Source organism: Oncorhynchus clarkii, chromosome 7 (genome assembly GCF_045791955.1).
Source record: "Oncorhynchus clarkii lewisi isolate Uvic-CL-2024 chromosome 7, UVic_Ocla_1.0, whole genome shotgun sequence".
Classification (NCBI taxonomy): Eukaryota; Metazoa; Chordata; class Actinopteri; order Salmoniformes; family Salmonidae; genus Oncorhynchus; species Oncorhynchus clarkii.
In genome coordinates, this window is record NC_092153.1 from 51982217 (window position 1) to 52004861 (window position 22645).

The 22645-nt window shown below is 41.6% G+C and overlaps 1 protein-coding gene across 2 annotated transcripts in view; it reads right to left on the minus strand.

Annotated features, from left to right (window-relative positions):
• Positions 1 to 22645, minus strand: part of LOC139413449 (immunoglobulin superfamily member 21-like) — a 260296-nt gene that overhangs the window by 118928 nt on the left and 118723 nt on the right. For both annotated transcript variants that reach the window (XM_071160868.1, XM_071160867.1), the window contains exon 3: positions 1123 to 1244. In XM_071160868.1, coding sequence (XP_071016969.1) covers positions 1123 to 1244 — 122 coding nt within the window. The remainder of the gene's footprint in view (positions 1 to 1122; positions 1245 to 22645) is intronic.

Below are 22645 nucleotides of genomic sequence, written 5' to 3' on the forward strand. Positions count from 1 at the left end.
TGCAGTTTAAAGGTCTATGGAATAGCGTGAGTAAAAGTATGTGGTTTTAAATATACTTAAGAATCAAAAGTAAATGTATTTGGTAATATATACTTCATTATCAAAAGTAAAAGTATAAATAATTTCAAAATCCTTATATTAACCAAATTGCACAATCTTCATTTGTTTTACATTTCCAGATAGCCAGGGGCACACCAGGGTGATCTCTTGGTAATTGCATGATTCGGACCATTTTAATATCCTGCTAATGTAACGAGTACTTTTGGGTATCAGGGAAAATTTATGAAGTAAAAAGTGCATTATCTTATAAATAAAATGTGTCAAAAATACCCCCCAAAACTACTTAAGTAGTGTTTTAAAAGCGCTTTTACTTACAACACTGCTGTTTTCCCAGTCATCTGTAATAATGATTAACAGACAGTGCTGATGTCATCTTGCGTGGACTTACAGTTTGTTGTCATCTCTTTCAGGACATCCACCTCTTCCTGGGAGAACTGCAAACGGTTCTTGTGGTCTTGGACATTTCTGGTCAGATCATCCATTATTTTGGTAGTTGAGTCCACCAGTATTTGGACAAAGCTCTTGAAGCTATTTTCCTGTTGCTGTAACAACTGCTTGTAGACATCTTTTGTTTATTTAAAAGATCATGAACCTGTGATAGCGAAACACTGTCCTCTCCATTACTCCAACCTACTTTAACTTTTGGTTGCATGATGGTAGCAATGGCCGATGGAAACAGCAACAAACAGCAGGGATTTAAACAGCCACAAGCCCGGTACTATCCGCGGTCCCAGCCACAAAAGGGCTAACCGCGTCGCGGGCTGTGTTCAAACTGCCAAGGAAACCTGGCCAGCTTGATAGCTAGCCGCTAGGCTAGCTGCTTCACCTAGCAGCAGCTCTTCAGACTTTAGGGTTTGGCAGTATCCTGGGACAAGTAGAAGCGGTCCCAGCAACTGAGGCTAACCGTGTCGCAAATTAAACAGGTAGGCTAGTAAACAAACATGTTTTCAAGGAAAAGCTTTTTTTTTTACATTTAAAAACAACAAATTGTTCCGAGTTCAGAATGCACCCTCATGATAAACTGTGAGGGCCAAACTAACAGTAATTGGTTTTGATGCTTACCGGACTGTAGATTGGTAGACAAGGTCTTCCCGTTTGCGGTAGTCCTCCATATGAGAGTAATTAGTATTAAACATAGCATCGTAGGTGAAGATTTTCTGCTTAATGGTGCCCCCGTCTGTGACCTGTCAAGTGAAAAGAGAAAGAATGAATCAAATAATATAGTCTATAATACATGGAACAGATATTTCTATACCCACGGACCTACCCTATGCATAAACCTGTGTTCTGCTCCAATTAAATATATTATACAACTATGCTCAGAGGCAAACTTAGTACCCTGGCCATCAATTTAATGCCATGTTAAGGTGTTTTTTCTATCTTAAAGGGGGAGTGAGGCTTTCATGCTAATTCTGAAAACTGCCAACACATGAAATCAGTGTGACACTCACTTATATAACCTTAGGTATGTGCCCATGTATACAGCCGAGTCTTAATAAAGAGTGACGCTCTGCAGCGTTCTGTAGGTGTCAAGGAGTCAGAGGTATTGGCTTGTGACGAGATATTGCGAAGGTGGGGATATATTCAAAACACCATAGTCTCATTTCTCTTTTTTTTGTGTGCTGCATGGTAAATGATGGAGCAATACTCTCCTTTCTAATATTCACAGGGGAGAGGAAGTCACTTAGCATTTGAATGACTGATTTCTCTACTCCTCAGCGCCACAGACAGACGTAAAGAAAAAGGGTGACAGGATTTTAATGGAGCCGCTAATGCCGCTTTGAAGGAGGAAATTGTTGGTGGGCTAGGGATCTTTCTTCCCTTCGCCACTGAAAATGCCATCGCCCGCTTCCTAATCCAATCCCCTCAGAGGTAAACAAGGCCTATGTGATTAGTTCCTGCATAATGTACACAACACCTCACGAGGGGACAGTACTGGGTAATTACTTTATTTGAGTGAATAATTCCCGGTGCCCCATAAATGTCTGTGGGACAACTCATCACCTCTCTGCCTCTAGGGAAGGGAGCTAAATACCTCAGGCTGTTGCTAAATGATGGGGTACACAGAGGTAGAAGAGCTGAGAGGTAAACGTGCTGGAACAACAAATACTGTGGGTGGGTTTTAGGGTATGCAGAACAGTTACACGCATGTAGGTGGCATTAGTGGATTACATTTACTTTTCTCTCCTGTAACAAATGTTCCACTAGGCCCAAGTTTTAATGTCACATGTACAAGCATAGTGAAATGGCTGTCTTGCTAGCAGCAGCGTATATGATGATTGTATCTGAGTAGGTGTGTTTAGACTCAGTATAAATGTATGTGCTTATTATGTGTGTGTGTAAGCAAACGATGGTGTGAGTGTTTGTGTGTTGGAGTATCAGTGTGTGTAGTGTGTAGGGCCCTGTGAGTGTGCATAGAGACAAAAACAATAAGAAAATACAAAGGCAACTCAGATAGTCCATGTAGCCATTATGTTAGCTATTTAGCAATCTTATGGCATGGTGATAGAATTTTTCAGGAGCATGTTCAGAACCCTAACTCTCACCCTAATTCAACATCTATGCCACGTTGGTTCAACATAATTTCATTGAAATGACATGGAAACAATGTGTATTCGACCAGTGTGTGACCAGTGGGGTGGGTGACATCACATGTTCATTGCTATGGAAGATGAATTGCAGAGAGGTATAATCAGTGAAAGTCACCAGGACCCACTGGTGGGGCTAGGGACCATGACCCTCCACAGGTAAAAAGTGTTCACTTGGCTTGGCCACAAACAGAATTTCCTTCCTTTTCCTAATGAATGCTTTGGCACCACACTCAAGGCCCCAAGATTATTATAGCCATCTGTTCCTCTTTTAAATGTCAATTCAGTGATGTAGAGGCACACCGGCAAAGTGGCATCATTCTGAGGTTTACACGGAGAGGCAACAGCAAAAGGTTTGCCGTTAAAAGCAGAGCAATGTTGGAAAATTGTGCTTTCCCACCAACCTGCTCTGTTCCTGGATTGTAGCGATTGTAGAAATACTGTAAGAGGTATTTCTGTCTGACATCACTGTACAACAAAGCATGGAAAAAGTATAAGTGCTCTGTGCAACTGAACACAAATATATCCGTTCTGAGTGAGTGGACAGAAACATGACGATGGTAAGTTAAACTCAGGGAAATGTGGTTAGTTCGAGATATAAAAGTTAGCTATCATACAATAATATGACATTTAGCAGAGTTGAATGACAATTATTTAGCAAGTTCAGGTCAATGACAAATACAGCATTCATAACATAGAAGGGTGTATTGTACACACCTGAAAAATTAGTAGTCAGAAAGCGCCAAATAAGCTTTATTCTACAGTATGTGCTTCAACAACAAGTGCACAAGGCCAGGGCCAGTATGAAAGTATCATGGCAACATTACAACTCCCCTATTGGAACAGACTCACTGCACTCCCAGTACTACAGTAACACTGTCTCTGGTGCTGAGTCATATGAGGCTTTCAAAAAGCCTAATGATAATATTCTCTGGGCCCTGAAGTACTGTACAGAGGTGTGTAAAATTGACATTTTCAGCCCCTCTCTCTTTTCACAGTCCATCTAATCCAATAGACAAAACAACACCTGTCTCACAATGGACTCATCAGTGGACAGACCCTGTTCCCAGAGAAGGGACAGCTTTGTGGTGTGAGTGAGAGAGAGTGAGAGAAAGAGACATATGGAGACAGACAAATGCTGTGCAAGAGTGAGGGGCGAAGGCGAGAGGTAGAGGAGCACTCTTTGATGGTAGAAAAACACTGTTTGAGGAAGCAAAACTTTCCTTCAGCTGCTTTGCTGATTCCAGGCCATGATTTACAGAGGCACGAACAAAGGCATCAAGGCCTATCCCAACACCTCTGCCATCTGTCTTATAAAAGACAGGCATGGGTGGGCACGCCACTTCTCTTCCTCCCTCTGTGACCAGGAATGACCAAGGGACCAAAAGGGGAGAGGGGAAAAGGTAGCTGACAGGGGTTGAGGTTTGGGCACACATAGTAGAGAGTGCTACAAAGGGTCCTACAGTGACCTAGAGATATGATAGTGCAGTGATCTTTCCAGATGGATAGTGAACCATATCCTACCTGCTCTCTCTGCTGTGCTCCCTGTTGTTAGGATGCTGCTCCATTATTGAGGTCAGGCGAGGGAGGCCCAGGTCTCTGGGGTTAACCCCTTTTCCTCAGCTCATCAGAGATGTGCTTATTTATAGGCCGCAGCTGAATCAGTCACAGGAGAGAATACAGCGAACTAGCTACAGTAACACTGCCGTCTAACTTGAGGAGTATAAACCAGAACACTTCAGGTCAATCTGGCATTCTTTCACATCACAACCATGACAAAGACTTTCATAACTAAACAAAGATAGACCACAGCCTGTCATTTCCAATGGGAACAAATGAGTCATAGTGGGCAGAAGAAGCAAGGAGGTGGGCAGAGCCAAGCGAGAGCTAGCAAAATCCTTTTTGTGCGTTCTAGAATACATCTGTATATTTCCGTTGGGAAACGCCTCCTCTTTGAAGTGTGCGTGTGCAATGTGCTTGTGCAATGCAATTTTTTAAAAGGGTAAAGTTTACCACACTTAGTCCACTGTTCATAACAGATTATACTTTTGGGAACAGAAAACTGTATTGAGATCAAATGTTCCATCAATGAGAATATTTGCAGAATGTCGGACAAAATCCATCTCATTCCATCTTCTCCCACTGCCAGCCAGAGGGCTTCCTCTCACTACCATATTTGGTAGTGAGTGGAAACGCCAAGTGGATGCTTCACATTTAGACATCTGGTGAATAATCTGTCTCATTGTTCTATCTGTCCCATGCAGTCTCCTCTACTGCTGTTACTACAGCTTAGGTGTGGGCTGAGAGGATAGATGGAAAGGATCACTTACTTTCTGGGAACATTTCACATGAAAATGTACTTTTACAAAAATTCTCACTTGGTATTTTTAAATCTACAGGGAGGCGGAGCAATAGTAGCTTCTGGATCAATCGGCTGTTAGTTGTGAATAATGAATGGGGATAAGACACAGAGCAGTCATAATAACTCTTGAGCTCAATTTAGCTGTTCAACTGAGGCCTCAAAGGAGGCCTAAATGGAAAGCTACACTAAACAAAGAAAACAACCAATATCACAAGACATGCTATATTCTCTGAAATCATTTGTTAAGGCACAGCGATAAGGATAAAACATTTCACTTATACAAAGCAGAAGAGCTTCACCTTAATGGCAGTCAGTGGTGACAGCTGTCAACACAGAATGCTGCAGTGGGTTGTCCACTGATCCTGTTAAGATGGGGTGTTCTGCAATGCTTTACTCGGTACGTGTGGTGCTGGGTAATGAATCCTGTAAGTAAACATTGTGCAGCTGTACAGTCATCCAACCTAGTTAGTGCTCCACCCTGTTAACCTGTAGATGTACTGGACTGTCTGCTGCCTGTGGCCTCCTGCTGGGCCCTGAGTGTCACACAACCTGTTTAAGGGGATTTCACGGACCAGATGGCACGCTCCGCTCCTACTTACCTCCTCTCCTCCCTCCATCTCTCGGTCTCTGCTCCCCGCAGGAAGGAAAATATGCTAATTAAACCATGTTTTTCATAGATGACGCACACATTCTTCCATTCACATAGATGTTGGTGACCCTACTCTATCATTTTGACAAAGATGGTCTGTGCTTTGACAGATAAAAAGGCTTTGGTGGTGCGGTAGTTCAGTCATGCCACACGTGAACTAAGAAAGGGGAGTTTTGCTTTTATGTCTGTACCAGAAAGCAACAGGGAATCTGATGCACATTGCGGTCCTTTATTCCATATAGAGCCAACTACTGCAACTGACGTTTTTCAATGCAATGTAAATAAACATGAGCGTGATTGCTTGGGATCCCTTAGTGTGAGCAAATACACCAGCCAGCGATGACTATCAGCGTGGTGGATATTTTCGCTCGCCTGTTATCTATGTCACATTCTCTCTGCATGCTATCACTCATTTTCATCCCAATTTAACAGAGTAGCACTGGCTTGCGATTGCCTAAGGCTTGGTTTGGCAGATTGGCATGCAGGGATTAAAGCTGTGGCTTCATGAATCTGTGTCACCAACAGGGAGGAAGGACCAAGCCTTGTTTGCAACCATGTGTGGGCGAGGCAGAGGTAGGTTGGGGGAAGCAGTGTGGAGGTCAACCAACCTATTTCAGGGAATGACATGCAGGTTGAAAAACAATGCACAAGGGCCTATTAAAAGTGGCCATCTACAGCCATTAGACAAGGCAATTGAGAAGTGGTTATTAATGTTGTCAGTGAGAGGGAGACAGCCTGACTGTGGCCAGATATTTAGCGTGCAATGAGATCAAAGCAAACCAGACCTGAAGGAGACTGCTGGTCTGGATCAGATATTATGCGTATACCATGACTCTCTACTTAACCCCCTGACAAAAAGAGAGTTGGACCAGAGCAAGAACAATATGAACCCTACCCCTCACTCTAGAAACAGCATTTTGTTTTCAAATGAAATCCGAGCCAAAGTTGGCAGTAACACAAAATGAGTTCCAAATAGCTCCCACACCTATCAAAAAGTTAACTCTGCCATCCCATGGATATCGTAAAGAGAGGGTTGAATAAATACAGTATACTGCTGCAAATACCGTGAGTAATACAGGACTTGGTGCTACTTAGCGGACCGAAAATGTAGCCTTGGTGCATTACTAACATCACATTATTTTGAATTTCTGTCCTTGGGGAACCAAGTTAGACCAAGGATTTTTTACAAATGCAACTCTTATAAACATCACATATTAAGCAGCACCAGTAGGTCACAAATAATAACATTAAAGTGGAAAAACAAGAAAGCCTTACATAACTGCAGAAGTGAATGATATGTTGTGTAATACAGTGTTTCTATCTGAAAACAAAGGGGATGATCAAGGACAGGTGGATAATGAAATGCAGCTTCATGGCAAAGTGAAAACATCATTTTGTGCACTTGTCCTTAAAGTTGAACTAAGCAGAAATCGCGCCACCATTTCCTGGCTGCTAAAACTCTCCAAAAAAGTTACATATTACCACTTTAATCTGTTTAATCAATGAGCACTAATTAAGTGAACCCAGGACTACACACTCACACCTTCCTCTAATTTAGAATTAATCATCAGACATCCAGTGGACGTCTTCTCTCTCTCTCATCTCCACGTACAGCAGCAATGTCACCAGAGGACTAGACTTATGGAGTCAGCACGTTCCACACTGGGCTTACATGAAGTCTGGAGCCATTTAAGTTGAACTAAGTATCAAAGCAAGGCTTGCAAAGCTACCAGTAATTTACTAAAGTAACAGGTAATCTATGGCAGTCTATGGTAACTTTGGTAATTAATACTTTAATGATAAAAATATATATATATTAATATTTGCGCAGTATATATTTTTTATACACTATCTGTGTTCATGTTGTCCATATAGGAGATAAACCATATGGTTCAAAAGAAAATGGCCTGATAAATGAAAAAATTATCTAATTAACAATGGCATTCTTTTCTATTAACTCTGCAACTCGTCCAACTATTGCATGTTTTCACAACTACCACCAGTTTGCCCCCAAAACATTTACAACAAAGACATATTGACATTGTAACATAAATAAAAGTTTGTAAAAAATATATATTTTGAAATCTACCAATGGTAATCACTGTCATTGTTTTTTGACAGTCACCTTATTAAATAAAAAAATATATATATTTTACATGTAAGCAGGCCACAGAGAGGGCCAGAGATATTAATAGACACCTGTGATAATCTGTAGTGCTCAAAAAGGACACTAGATGTAATCCAGTAAAATTCCGCATATTCCTTGACATTTCTGGTAGTTTACTGTTAGACTTAGAACGTTTCTAGTAATATACCCTTCTTTTGCAAGCCTAATCTCAGCAATGAGCTTTTATTCAGTTCTATATACAGTGGGGCAAAAAAGTATTTAGTCAGCCACCAATTGTGCAAGTTCTCCCACTTAAAAAGATGAGAGAGGCCTGTAATTTTCATCATAGGTACACTTCAACTATGAAAGACAAAAATTCCAGAAAATCACATTGTAGGATTTTTTATGAATTTATTTGCAAATTATGGTGGAAAATAAGTTTTGGTCACCTACAAACAAGCAAGATTTCTGGCTCTCACAGACCTGTAACTTCTTCTTTAAGAGGCTCCTCTGTCCTCCACTCGTTACCTGTATTAATGGCACCTGTTTGAACTTTTTATCAGTATAAAAGACACCTGTCCACAACCTCAAACAGTCACACTCCAAACTCCACTATGGCCAAGACCAAAGAGCTGTCAAAGGACACCAGAAACAAAATTGTAGACCTGCACCAGGCTGGGAAGACTCTGCAATAGGTAAGCAGCTTGTTTTGAAGAAATCAACTGTGGGAGCAATTATTAGGAAATGGAAGACATACAAGACCACTGATAATCTCCCTCGATCTGGGGCTCCACGCAAGATCTCAACCCGTGGGGTCAAAATGATCACAAGAACGGTGAGCAAAAATCCCAGAACCACATGGGGGGGACCTAGTGAATGACCTGCAGAGAGCTGGGACCAAAGTAACAAAGCCTACCATCAGTAACACACTACGCCGTCAGGGACTCAAATACTGCAGTGCCAGACGTGTCCCGCTGCTTAAGCCAGCACATGTCCAGGCCCGTCTGAAGTTTGCTAGAGAGCATTTGGATGATCCAGAAGAAGATTGGGAGAATGTCATATGGTCAGATGAAACCAAAATATAAGTTTTTGGTAAAAACTGTTTGGAGGACAAAGAATGCTGAGTTAAATCCAAAGAACACCATACCTACTGTGAAGCATGGGGGTGGAAACATCATGCTTTGGGGCTGTTTTTCTGCAAAAGGACCAGGACGACTGATCCGTGTAAAGGAAAGAATGAATGGGGCCATGTATCGTGAGATTTTGAGTGAAAACCTCCTATCAGCAAGGGCATTGAAGTTGAAACGTGGTTGGGTCTTTCAGCATGACAATGATCCCAAACACACCGCCCGGGCAACGAAGGATTGGCTTCGTAAGAAGCATTTCAAGGTCCTGGAGTGGCCTAGCCAGTCTCCAGATCTCAACCTCATAGAAAATCTTTGGAGGGAGTTGAAAGTCTGTGTTGCCCAGCAACAGCCCCAAAACATCACTGCTCTAGAGGAGATGTGCATGGAGGAATGGGCCAAAATACCAGCAACAGTGTGTGAAAACCTTGTGAAGACTTACAGAAAACGTTTGACCTCTGTTATTGCCAACAAAGGGTATATAACAAAGTATTGAGATAAACTTTATATATATATATATATATATATATATATATACCCCTTTTTCTCCCCAATTTCATGGTATCCAATTGTTTTAGTAGCTATTATCTTGTCTCATCGCTACAACTCCCGTACGGGCTTGGGAGAGACGAAGGTTGAAAGTCATGCGTCCTCCGATACACAACCCAACCAAGCCACACTGCTTCTTAACACAGCGCGCATCCAACCCGGAAGCCAACCGCACCAATGTGTCAGAGGAAACACCGTGCACCTGGCAACCTTGGTTAGCGCGCACTGCGCCCGGCCCGCCACAGGAGTCGCTGGTGCGCGATGAGACAAGGATTTCCCTACCGGCCAAACCCTCCCTAACCCGGATGACGCTAGGCCAATTGTGCGTCTCCCCACGGACCTCCCGGTCGCGGCCGGTTACGACAGAGCCTGGGCGCGAACCCAGGGTCTCTGGTGGCGCAGCTGGCGCTGCAGTACAGCCACCCAGGAGGCGCAGTGAAAATAAGTATTGACCAAATACTTATTTTCCACCATAATTTGCAAAGAAATTCATAAAAAAATCCTACAATGTGATTTTCTGGATTTTTTTTCTCATTTTGTCTGTCATAGTTGAAGTATACCTATGATGAAAATTACAGGCCTCTCTCATCTTTTTAAGTGGGAGAACTTGCACAATTGGTGACTTTTTTGCCCCACTGTATACAATTTCTCCTATTTTCCTCCTACCACTGCAGATGGGTGCGGGCTCACAAAGGCATGCGAGCTGGAATACAGATGGTTTAAAAGACATCGGGGCACTGTGGACATGACAATTCTGCATATATTTTGGAGCTATACAGTTCCTATCCACCCCCCCTCTATTCCTTATACACTCTAGATAGCTACATTTCCCTTCTGCAACTGTTGGTAGCACAATATTAAGATGTTGTTATTCATTACATGGAAAAAGAGCAGGTTGGCTGAACAAAGGACTGAAACAGATTTGGTGTTTAAGTAATTGTGAAGGTTTGCTTAGTTTGCACAGTTCTATACTTCATTGTAATGCTTATGTATTTAACGTGTTTCAAGGTTTAAAGTTTATTCGCTAAGTGCACAGGACACAACAGGTGTAAAACAGTACAATGAAACTCTTACCTTGAGAGCTCTTTCCCAACAATACAGTGATAATAATAATAATAATAATAATAATAATATAGATACTTGTTGTGACTTTACTTTCATTAATCTGATGACCGTATTTGTCTAATCAACTATGTTTAATTGTTACCCGATTCAATTAATAACGTAACAATTAACTCATTAGGAATTTGGGCACCAGTTAAAGAGCTACCATCTTACCTATCACATCCATAAAACAGTCAATGTATTAATCATATCCTCGTATCATATCATCATTCTGAACAGTTGTAACCTCCTGCATCTACAAACCCCCCAGCCTTACTTATGATTTAGTACTACACAAATTGGTTTAATTATTTATTTACGAACTAACTAAATGGTAACACAGGAGAAACATACACACTTAATACAAATAAACGGGTCCCTAGCGGACTGACAGAACATGGCAGCTTGTTACAAAGGAGATAGAGAGGGCGAGATGGAGAGGGCGAGAGGGAGGGTGAGAGAGAGGGCAAGAGAGAATACTTTGGTACATTTAGAAGCTACTCTCACAGTAATCATATACATTGCACACAAACCGCCACCCGATTGGAGTAAGAAATCATGAAGATGTTTACATGTTTGCCAGGTATCTCTGTCAGAACCAAGCCTTCTTAGAAAGGGACTTGGTTGGACCTTTCCGCGGCTCGCTTGTAATGCTGTGATTCTCCAAAAGGGGTCCCGACCCATTTATTCTACTATTGCTCTCCTCTTCCGTCGCCCGGCATCCGGCAACCCAACGTGTAGTCCTGAACAGAACTACAGAGCTCACTCTGCTTCCACTCGCTATGGAAGATGATTCTTTGAAGATAGGCTAGCCAGACGTATTGATGGTTCTCAGTGGGGTGTTGAGAGTAGTAGAATATGATGGTTTGAAGAGTAGTAGAATGGTCCCGCATAAATTCTCTTTTCTAGATATTTTACTTAGTACAGCTACTCAGCCATACGAGTGATTGTCCGGGACGTGACGTTATCGTCTCTCATGTTGAGATTGAGTTCGAACAACTTTCGACATGAGCTGCAGCTGCAGTCTCTTTGGTCTGACATGTTCATTCTTAACCCACCGTTTTATACAGTTAATTCAAAACATTCCGGTCATGGGTGGTGCAGACAGTGAAACAACCAGACAGTGCAGCTGTAAAAGCAGCTGTAAAATAAAATCCGCGATCGGAGGTCATCCAGTGACTATTGGTCAATAGAATGGAGGGAAGTAGTGGCTGGTTTCCCCTTCGCCTTAGTCTCAACAGGATGCCCAATCTCTTGCCACTTTTTCGTCTACGTTTTCTCTTGGGTGCCCCGAAGATCGGAGGTACATAAAGAGCTCAGGGCAGATTAATCGAAGTGGGAGTCGAAATTGAGGTTAGTAAGTGCTGATATGATGTTCAAAAGTTTTTTTTTCGGATCATAAGAAATCATAGCGAATACATTTTGGGCAAAAAAGATTTAAAAAAAAAGATAAAGATAAATGCCAAAATAATCACAAAATAGAAAAGTTGGGTCGGAGCTCTCAAGACGCCAGCCATACAGTACGGCACCATCTTGTACGCTCAATTAACACTTTGGTTCTTTTTTACCAATGACTAAATAACAATTTCAGCTCTTCAATATTAATCTGCAGATGAAAAAACGAAATCCTGCCTATAATTCATTACTGCATGGTAAATATATATATTTTATATACAATTTCCAAATCAATGATGAATTTAATCTGTTGTAGCTATTTTGGGTTACACCTATTAAAAGGCAGCATTGCCTCCCCAAATGGGAAGTTCATCAGTAATCCAGTGGATGAATTTAGCTTTTATTAAGTTGTGATGAGGTGTCAGGCAGGTTACCGAGGGATTAACAAAAAATATTTGCACCAATCCTCCTTCACATTCCCAGTGCAACCACTGAATATGGATTATTCCTGGGTTGGGGGAAATATTAATCAATCTGCAATGTGTTCAGCACAGGGGCTCATTTCATGCTTAAATACATCAACTTTCTAATCCCTAATGTGTCGTGGGCCCTTTTTTCATGTTTAATAAGACATTCTTGAGTTAAATTGAGGAAGCAGACAGTGGTACACATTATTTACTAGTAATGCACTTTTTCAGGGTGACTTTGCTTCCCCATTGAACTGAGTGCAGTACTTAATTATGAAACAAAAATCGTCATTCAATATCAAATAGTTACATTTTTCTCATTTTCACCACACGTCTAATCTGATGTTCCACTGTTTATCTTTTTTTCTTGTGGTGTTGACTGAAGAGCTTTGGCGCTTTGGGGATATTCTCTGACAGCTAAGTGCACACCTAAGAGACTTGTGCTTTAAATTAGATGTAATGCTGTGATCTAAATAGAGACCAACTTCCAGACAGTAGGCCACCTAGTGTTTCTTGCCATAATGCAGCACTGATGAGTGCTAATGTCTCTGTGTTTTTCATCTGTAAACTGTTCCATTTACAGTGGGGAGAACAAGTATTTGAAACACTGCCAAGTTTGCAGGTTTTCCTACTTACAAAGCATGTAGAGGTCTTTCATTTTTATCGTAGGTACACTTCAACTATGTGAGACGGAATCTAAAACAAAAATCCAGAAAATTAAATTGTATGATTTTTAAGTAATTCATTTGCATTTTATTGCATGACATAAGTATTTGACCACCTACCAACCAGTAAGAATTCCGGCTCTCACAGACCTGTTAGTTTTTCTTTAAGAAGCCCTCCTGTTCTCCACTCATTACCTGTATTAACTGCACCTGTTTGAACTCGTTACCTGTATAAAAGACACCTGTCCACACACTCAATCAAACAGACTCCAAGGAAGAAGAAGGAAGAAGAAGGATGAGTACAACCCCAAGAACACCATCCCAACCGTGAAGCATGGAGGTGGAAACATCATTCTTTGGGGATGCTTTTCTGCAAAGGGGACAGGACGATTGCACCGTATTGAGGGGAGGATAGATGGGGCCATGTATCGCGAGATCTTGGCCAACAACCTCCTTCCCTGAGTAAGAGCACTGAAAATGGGTCGTGGCTGGGTCTTCCAGCATGACAACGACCCGAAACACACAGCTAGAGCAACTAAGGAGTGGCTCCGTAAGAAGCATCTCAAGGTCCTGGAGTGGCCTAGCCAGTCTCCAAACCTGAACCCAAAAGAAAATCTTTGGAGGGAGCTGAAAGTCCGTATTGCCCAGCGACAGCCCCGAAACCTGAAGGATCTGGAGAAGGTCTGTATGGAGGAGTGGGCCAAAATCCCTGCTGCAGTGTGTGCAAACCTGGTCAAGAACTACAGGCAACATATGATCTCTGTAATTGCAAACAAAGGTTTCTGTACCAAATATTAAGTTCTGTTTTTCTGATGTATCAAATACTTATGTCATGCAATAAAATGCAAATTAATTACTTAAAAATCATACAATGTGATTTTCTGGATTTTCGGATCATAAGAAATGATAGCGAATACATTTTGACCTCTACATGCTTTGTAAGTAGGAAAACCTGCAAAATTGGCAGTGTATCAAATACTTGTTCTCCCCACTGTTTATAATTCCTCCAGTACAGTACATGATGCAAGTTGAGTTATCACATTTCAAGAGAGTTCATTAACAACAACATTGACAATTCCCTGAGAACCTCCCCTTAATCCAATCAACGACTTTAATCATCCTGGTTTATACCTGCTCTAGCAGAGAGAAAAATATGCCAAAATGTTTTTTGGTGTGTTGCTTTGAAACAATCACATTGCACTTCACCAAATAACTCAGCTTTTCATTCCACATTAAATCCAGGACAGCTAACCGGCATTTCTTAATTAAAAGGATGGCTCTCAAATAACAAGATGCTAATTAACAACTTTGGCACTGAGTAGCCAGAGTAGCCATTTGGAGCACACAAACCTGACAGCTACAAAAATATATTAATTGCCTATGACATGACAAGTAAACCAAATCAAGGGGTAAATTATTATTAGCAGGAGAAACCTGTTTATAATGACCTATAAAACAGTAACATAATAGGCTTGTTTTCTTGTCACAGGGAGATTTTTCAAGGCCTTCAAAGCTTCTTAACAGTAAGTAAAATGTGTCATTAACACTGCATTCAGTGCATGGCAAACACAATGGTTGTCTTCAACGATCTGATTTTGTCCCCTATGTGGAATAAATGTCACAGTCTAGGGAGATGGAGGAAGATAGAGAATTATTCAATTTGACTGCAAAGTGATTGAACATATTGCAGGATGGTATGTGATTTGAAGTGAAGGATTCTCAGTAGGCCAGCTTGGTATGAGGAGTAAGGCATCATACAATCACAGTGTGAGTTACTGAGGTACAGTTGGAGTGAGCACATCCGTAGCATTGACGCAAGACACACACAGACACACACACACACGTTTGTTTCACTATCCGCGTGGAGACCAAACAATTGATTCCCATTCAAAATCCTATTTTCCCTAAAACCTAAACCTATCCTTAACACCTAACCGTAAGCCTAAAAATAGCCTTTTTCCTTGTGGGGACCGGCGAATATTCCTTATTTCTTATGTGGCACAAAGATAGTAAACCTCCATAAACACACGTACACGCATGCAAAGCTACTCCATAAATTAAGCACCCCCAGGTCACTAGAAGAAGATATTGCTTATATCTAAATAAATAAATATTCCCCCTGGGTTATGAGGCCTCCAGCTGTGTTGACATTAAAGGGCTTCTGAAGCGGCAGCCATGCTTTTGCTGAGGCACCACATTTTGCACAGCCCTGGTATGGTAGTCCAAAATAGTTCCGATTCAGGGCACTGGGTGGAGGGAGATCAGCATCAAAACTGTGCCCCTGGGCACCAGATCTGTCTGTCCTTGCATCATCCAGTCTGCTGTGATGGACAGGGACTCCGGTCCCCTCTGTGACCCACTGTGAGAGGAGTCTGGACAGGACAGGACGGCTAATCCGACAGGACTGGGAAGAAGACTGGGCAGCCATTTGATCTCTGCCCTCTCCCTGCAGGGCACATTCTCACTGCAAAGAGGCATCAGCTGGTCTAATGATGAGCAGCAGGCAGTAACCTCTCCACTGATCACAATTCACACTTTATAAGTCGGGGCATCCAACACGTGTGATCTGTTGACCCCTAACCACACCAGTAGCCACGTCACTACCCCCCCCCCCTCCTCCAGTCTATGGAGGCTCATTCAAAAAGGATCTTTAAAAGGGACTGGTGTTACTATCCACTGTAAAGACGTAGTAATGGCTCCCAATGTGAGAGAAGAAGCAGAGAGAAAACGATGAGCGTGTCCATGGTGGAAATGTTTACTTGTGGCAATGAGAACATTAAACATGGCCTTGATTCAGATGAGTCCCACAGCTAAGGGGAGATGGGAGCAAAATCATGCGGTGGACAACTTGTTACCGTCTCGGGACCAGAGAAATATGAACCGTGTTTGAGAGGCATTTTGGTCGTCTGGCGAGGGCTGGGGGGATTTCAAAGCCCTGTGATCAAGCGGCACAGGCTAATGAAGCGAGAGACACATCACATGGCAGAGAGGGTGTAAGGTGTAAATGGGATGGAGGAAAAGTCTCTCTCTATCTATCTCATTCTTTCTTTCCCTCTCTCTACTTAACACATCTCCTCTCATTAGTCTGTTTCCTAGTGTTGTGCACAACATTTCAAGCCTGCTGCAAGCAAGAGCTGTCAAATGAAAGTGTTAAACAAACTATTGATTCCTTAGAGGGAGGTCTTGGGAAAAGATTCCAGAGCACAGTCAAATCACACACTGCAACTGTAAAACTCACATGAGGTAGCAGGCGAAAAACAGTGTCTGTCTTCTGAAGAAAACCATTACATGAGGTTAGCTGTCCTCAAGGTAGAGCCCACACTTGGTGCAGTGATTTTTGTCTGTGAATAGATGTGTTCTTCTCCATACTGATCTTCAAAGCATTAAAGGTAGCTATAACAATGTTTCAGTGGGGTTGGGAAAGCCTGAAAGCTAAAAGCATCCAAACATTCCCCATAGGAGGTCTAACAGACTAAACATGGAACAAAACTGTCAGACTAGTCAAGATAATAAAATGTTACCATAAATAAAGCTCCACAAACATTAAAGTCATACCTACCACCTGGACACAGAGAAACATTATTAAACAGTGCATTCGGAAAGTATTCAGACCCCTTGATGTTTTCAACATTTTGTTAGGTTACAGGCTTCTAAATCTACACACAATACCCCATAATGACAAAGCAGAAACAGGTTTTTAGACATGTTTGCTAATTTATAAATAAATAAAACGGAAATATGACATTTACATAAGTATTCAGACCCTTTACTCGGTACTTTGTTGAAGCACCTTTAGTCTTCTTGGGTATGATGCTACAAGCTTGGCACACCTGTATTTGGGGAGTTTCTCTCATTCTACTCTGCAGATCCTCTCAAGCTCTGTCAGGTTGGATGGGGAGCAATGCTGCACAGTTATTTTCAGGTCTCTTCTTAGATTTTCGATCGGGTCAAGTCCGTGCTCTGGCTGGGCCACTCAAGGACATTCAGAGACTTGTCCCGAAGCCACTCCTGCATTGTCTTGGCTGTGTGCTTAGGGTCTTGTCCTGTTTGAAGGTTGAACCTTCGCCCCAGTCTGAGGTCCTGATTGCTCTGGAGCAGATTTTCATTAAGGATCTCTCTGTACTTTGCTCCGTTCATCTTTGCCTCAATGCTGACTAGTCTCCCAGTCCCTGCTGCTGAAAAAACATGCCACCACCATGCTTCACCATAGGGATGGTGCCAGGTTTCCTCCAGACGTGACGCTCGGCATTCAGGTCAAAGAGTTCAATCTTGGTTTCATCAGACCAGATAATCGTGTTTTTTATGGTCTGAGAGTCTTTAGGTGCCTTTTGGCATACTCTAAGTGGGCTGTCATGTGCCTTTTACTGAGGAGTGGCTTCCGTCTGGCCACTCTACCATAAAGCCCTGATTGGTGGAGAGCTGCAGAGATGTTTGTCCTTCTGGAAGCTTCTGGTTGGGCAACTCAAGGACATTCAGTCACTTGTCCCGAAGCCACTCCTGCTTTGTCTTGGCTTTGTGCTTAGGTTCGCTGTCTGTTAGAAGGTGAACCTTCGCCCCAGTCAGGTCCTGAGCACTCTGGACTAGGTTTTCATCAAGGATCTCTCTTGTGGCCATCGTACCTTGCGCTTTCATATTCCCCTCAATCCTGACTAGTCTCCCAGTCCCTGCTGCTGAAAAACATCCCACAGCATGATTCTGCCAACACCATGCTTCACCATAGGGATGGTGCCAGGTTTCCTCCAGATGTGACTTTTGGCATTCAGGCCAAAGAGTTCAATCTTGTTTTCATCAGACCAGATAATATTGCCTCTCATGGTCTGAGAGTCTTTAGGCTGTCATCTGCCTTTTACTGAAGAGTGGTTTCCATCTGGCCACGCTACCATAAAGGCCTGATTGGTGGAGTGCTGCAGAGATGGTTGTCCTTCTGGAAGATTCTCCCATCTCCACAGAGGAACTCTAGAGCTCTGTCAGAGTGACCATCGGGTTCTTGGTCACCTCCCTGACCAAGACCCTTTTCCCCCGATTGCTCAGTTTGGCCGGGTGACCAGCTCTAGGAAGAGCCTTGGTAGTTCCAAACATCTTCCATTTGAGAATAATGGAGGCCACTGTGTTCTTGGGGAGCTTCCCCAGATCTGTGCCTCAACACAATCCTGTCTCGGAGCTCTACGGACAATTCCTTCAACCTCATGGCTTGGATTTTGCTCTGACATGGACGGTCAACTGTGGGACCTTATATAGACAGATGGGTGCCTTTCCAAATCATGTCCAATCAATTGAATTTACCACAGGTGGACTCCAATCAAGTTGTAGAAGCATCTCAAGGATGATCAATGGAAACAGGATGCACCTGAGCTCAATTTAGATTCTCATAGCAAAGGGTCTGAATACTTATGTAAATTAACAGGGTTTGCTCCGTCATTATGGGATATTGTGTGTAGATTGCTGAGGATTTAAAAAATACATATAATCCATTTTAGAATGAAACAAAAAAAAATGTAATCAAGAGTTCTTAATACTTATCGAAAGCACTGTACTGTATAAATAACCTGATGAGAGATGTCCTTGACAACTTCTTTCTGCAGACATTGATGTGATTCTAAAGTCTTTGTCAAAATGGATGTTCTTGTAAGAGGTCTTGGGGTTTGTGTTTTTCTCCTCTTGCTGCAACTGGATTAGTGTTGGTCTAGCTCTGGTCAGGCTGAGGAAAAATGACCCGTTCATTCCAACAGTAAAATGTGATAAACAGATTTGCCATGAACAGTAACCCTTCTCCTCTGAATTATACTATGTTTTTATGGTTGAGTAGGCAAGGAAATAATGTATTTTTTTAAACGGACCACAATGCTGAATGGTTCAAAGAGAGGCAGTGGGAAAAATGATGCTCAAACGGCATGACTGTTTCGCGCATCACAGATTCCTGACCTTTGTGAGCTAAAGGAGAAATGCTTTGTTTTGTTGGCGGGCAATTGAAGAGGTCTAATAAATCTGCCATGGCTAAAACCGTGTCGCGCCGTAACTGACTGGCTATCTGTCTTTTACAACCACATAAGTGATTAGGTTTGATGAGAAGATCTAAAACAAGGCTACAAATAGCCATGGGATATCTGTGTGAGTGTGTCACAAAGCCTGATGCTTATACAGTAACACTGAGCTGGAATGAGGAGGATCCATTAAAAGTACCTTATCCCTTTACTCGCCCCATACCTTTCCAGACATGCTTACATCAGTTAGTTGCATCACATTCAATAGACTGAGTCAAAACAGAATGAAATAAGAATAAGCTGCTTATCATGTCCTTGTCCTCATAGGAAATCCTTAGAAAAATATTAAAAGGTGAGAAGAAAAGACAAAACAAAGATGTGAAAGGTTTATAAATGCTCCTGATGGTGCTGGCATCTTTTGTGAATATCAGACACAGAAACACCTACATGGTAAAATGTTTCTAAGATTATATTTAAAAAAAACACTATCTGAAAATAAACATTTGTATTAACCCAAAACAACATTTTTGTTTTTTTTGTTCTCCCATATGCTCACAAGGCTAAACAAGAGCTTTGTGTTTATAAAAAATTATTCAGCAGGATGTTGAGTGGTTTTTCAGATATTTTAGCACCTCCAAGGCCAAGGTTAAAAGTGACATGATTTTACTGAAACATAAAAAAAAGCTAAAATGCATGATAGATAATGATGATAATTACTACAATGGTGGAGCTTGTATGTAGAGATATCAATTCTAGCGTAACACCAGAATCTGCCGAGCAATAACCATGTTGCCAAGAGGCCCCAGGGGAGGGAGGCAGTGGTTAGACTACATACAGTACACAACCACATCCACATATCCAATCAAATGTCTTGTTTTATTCAAAAGTGGCCCACTGGAGATGTCAGCTAAGGACTAGGGATGTCAAAGCACTATCAATGCATCACAGCTGCTCTACATCTCAGTCTATCTTTCTGTCATTGTTCTCAACTCAATTCATCAGGGCTTTTACTCTGCAGCCATTCATTCACTCACTGAATTTTACTGATAGGAAGGAACATGGCTTGACTTAGAGATATCTTAACAACCTTTAATAGACGCATGAAGAAACCCAGTGACAGGTTTATCTGATGCTATGAATTTCAACTGATGTTTATGTATCTCTGCCTTTTATGAGACTGTAATTAATAGGGTAATTGAACCAGTAAACAACAGGCCTTTTTAAATACTAACTGCACTCCTGAGGATGCTCTTCCTCCCTCATGGGAATCCCGACATGGGCTGGGCACTCTATATCAAAATGATATGTTCACTACAATTACAGGATAAATAAAATCAAGCCACATAAGGTTTACTCTGAAAAAAATTACTTATTTTAGAGCATTTTAATAGTAACTCACTTCCAAATTAGATCATATTCAGGGATTTTTTTTTTTTTAAATACCTTGAAAACATAATTGTCCCATAATTGTCAAACTTTTCAAATAGGCACTCTATCTGTTCTATCTGCATTACATAAGAGAGGTGAACATTTCAAATGAAATGATCAGAGTGAATAGATGAATAGACTGAATCTGTAAAGTTCACATCAGCTGTGGTTGCATGTTGTTCTTCATATCAATGCCACATAACATTAACAGTGGGATATTCATGAAGTACTCTCTGGGCTGGAGGGGGATCAGTCGGAAGAAGGACCCATTAAATAATAGTAGCTATAAGTCCAAAATAATTCTTACAAGATTTAAAATGGGACATTTGCTGTCGCAAGTCTCATGGAAAAAAAAGATACAAATGTTCTGCTCCTCTGCTCCCGACTGCATGTTCTGTCATATAAATAAAATGAATAGAACAGGCATCCCCCTTCAAGTCATTGACAGCATAATACCCATAGGAGCAAATCAGAAAGTAAAAGCAGGAAGTTATGCTGCAGAATGTTTTTTGGTACCCTAGCTTTTCTTGCTCTGACATGCACTGTCAACTGTGGGACCTTTATATAGACTGCTGTGTGCCTTTCCAAATCATGTCCAATCAATTGAATTTACTACAGATGGACTCCAAGTTGTAGAAACATCTCTAGGATGATCTATGGAAACAGGACGCTCCTGAGCTCAGTTTCAAGTTTCATAGCAAAGGGTTTGAACATTTATGTAAATAAGTTATTTCTGTTTATTATTTTTAATATATCTGCAAACATTTCTAAAAACCTGTTTTCGGTTCGTCATTATGGGGTATTGTGTGTAGATTGATGAGGACATGTTTTTATTGAATCAATTTTAGTATAAGGATGTAACGTAACAAAATGTTGAAAGAGGGAAGGGATCTGAATAGTTTTGAATTCACTGTATGTTGTAAACTTTCTTTCATAGGCTAGGTTGTCGAAACTTCATGATAGGTACAGGGAAAATTTGAGTATCATGTAGTAGCCTAAACCTATCGCTGTTACATTGAACTGGGTGAAAGGAGTATGAATGACAGTCATCCAATTTGCTGCAATAGAAATAATGCCATGCTCATAAAAAATAAATAATACTCCCTCATCTTAAACGGCACCGACTGCCACTGGATAGACTACTGTAACAGGCTGGCTGTTGGAGATAAATGAAAACAGTGGCCATGACTTGTGCTCATTTTTATGCTTCCAGGATGCTTTAAGGATTCTACTTCAAAGGAATTGTTTGTATTTTTTCTGGACTTTGATACTACATGCCTTAACTGTATTTGTCAAATGAGTATTCATTAAAAAAAAGTAAAAGTATCAATTGACTAGACTCTCTTTTCTCGTCCTCCTGGTTTTTGACCTTTGCCTGAGCTGAACCTTTACCCGCCGGCCTGACTACACCCTGTCTCTGAACCTGAGCCTGCCTGCTGTCCTGTACCTTTGCTCCACCTCTGGATTACCGACCTCTGTCTGACCAGACCCTGAGCCTGCCTGCAGTTCGGTACCTTGGCCTCTGCTCTGGATTATCAACCCCTGCCTGCCTGGACCTGTCGTTTGCCTGCCCCTGTGGTTACAATAAACATTGTTACTTCACACAGTCTGCACTTGGGTCTTACCTTGATTCCAGGTAGAATCAGGAATTCCCCAGGGCAGCTGTCTAGGTCTGTTACTTTTTTCAATCTTTACTAACAACCTGCCACTGGCTTTGAGTAAATGTATGCGGATGACTCAACACTATACACGTCAGCTACTACAGCGACTGAAATGACTGCAACACTTAACAAAGAGCTGCAGTTATTTTCGGAGTGGGTGGCAAGGAATAATTTAGTCCTAAATATTTCTAAAACTAAAAGCTTATCATTCATTAAACCCTAAACCTCAACTAAATGTTGTAATAAATAATGTGGAAATTGAGTAAATTGAGGTGCCAAAACTGCTTGGAGTAGCCCTGGATTGTAAACTGCTATGGTCAAAACATATTGATACAACAGCAGTCTGTCCATAATAAAGTGCTGCTCTACGTTCTTAACGGCACTATCAACAAGGAAGGTCCTACAGTCCTTAGTTTTGTCGCACCTGGACTACTGTTTAGTCATGTGGTCAGGTGCCACAAAAACAGACTTAGAAAAATTGCAATTGACTCAGAACAGGGCATTA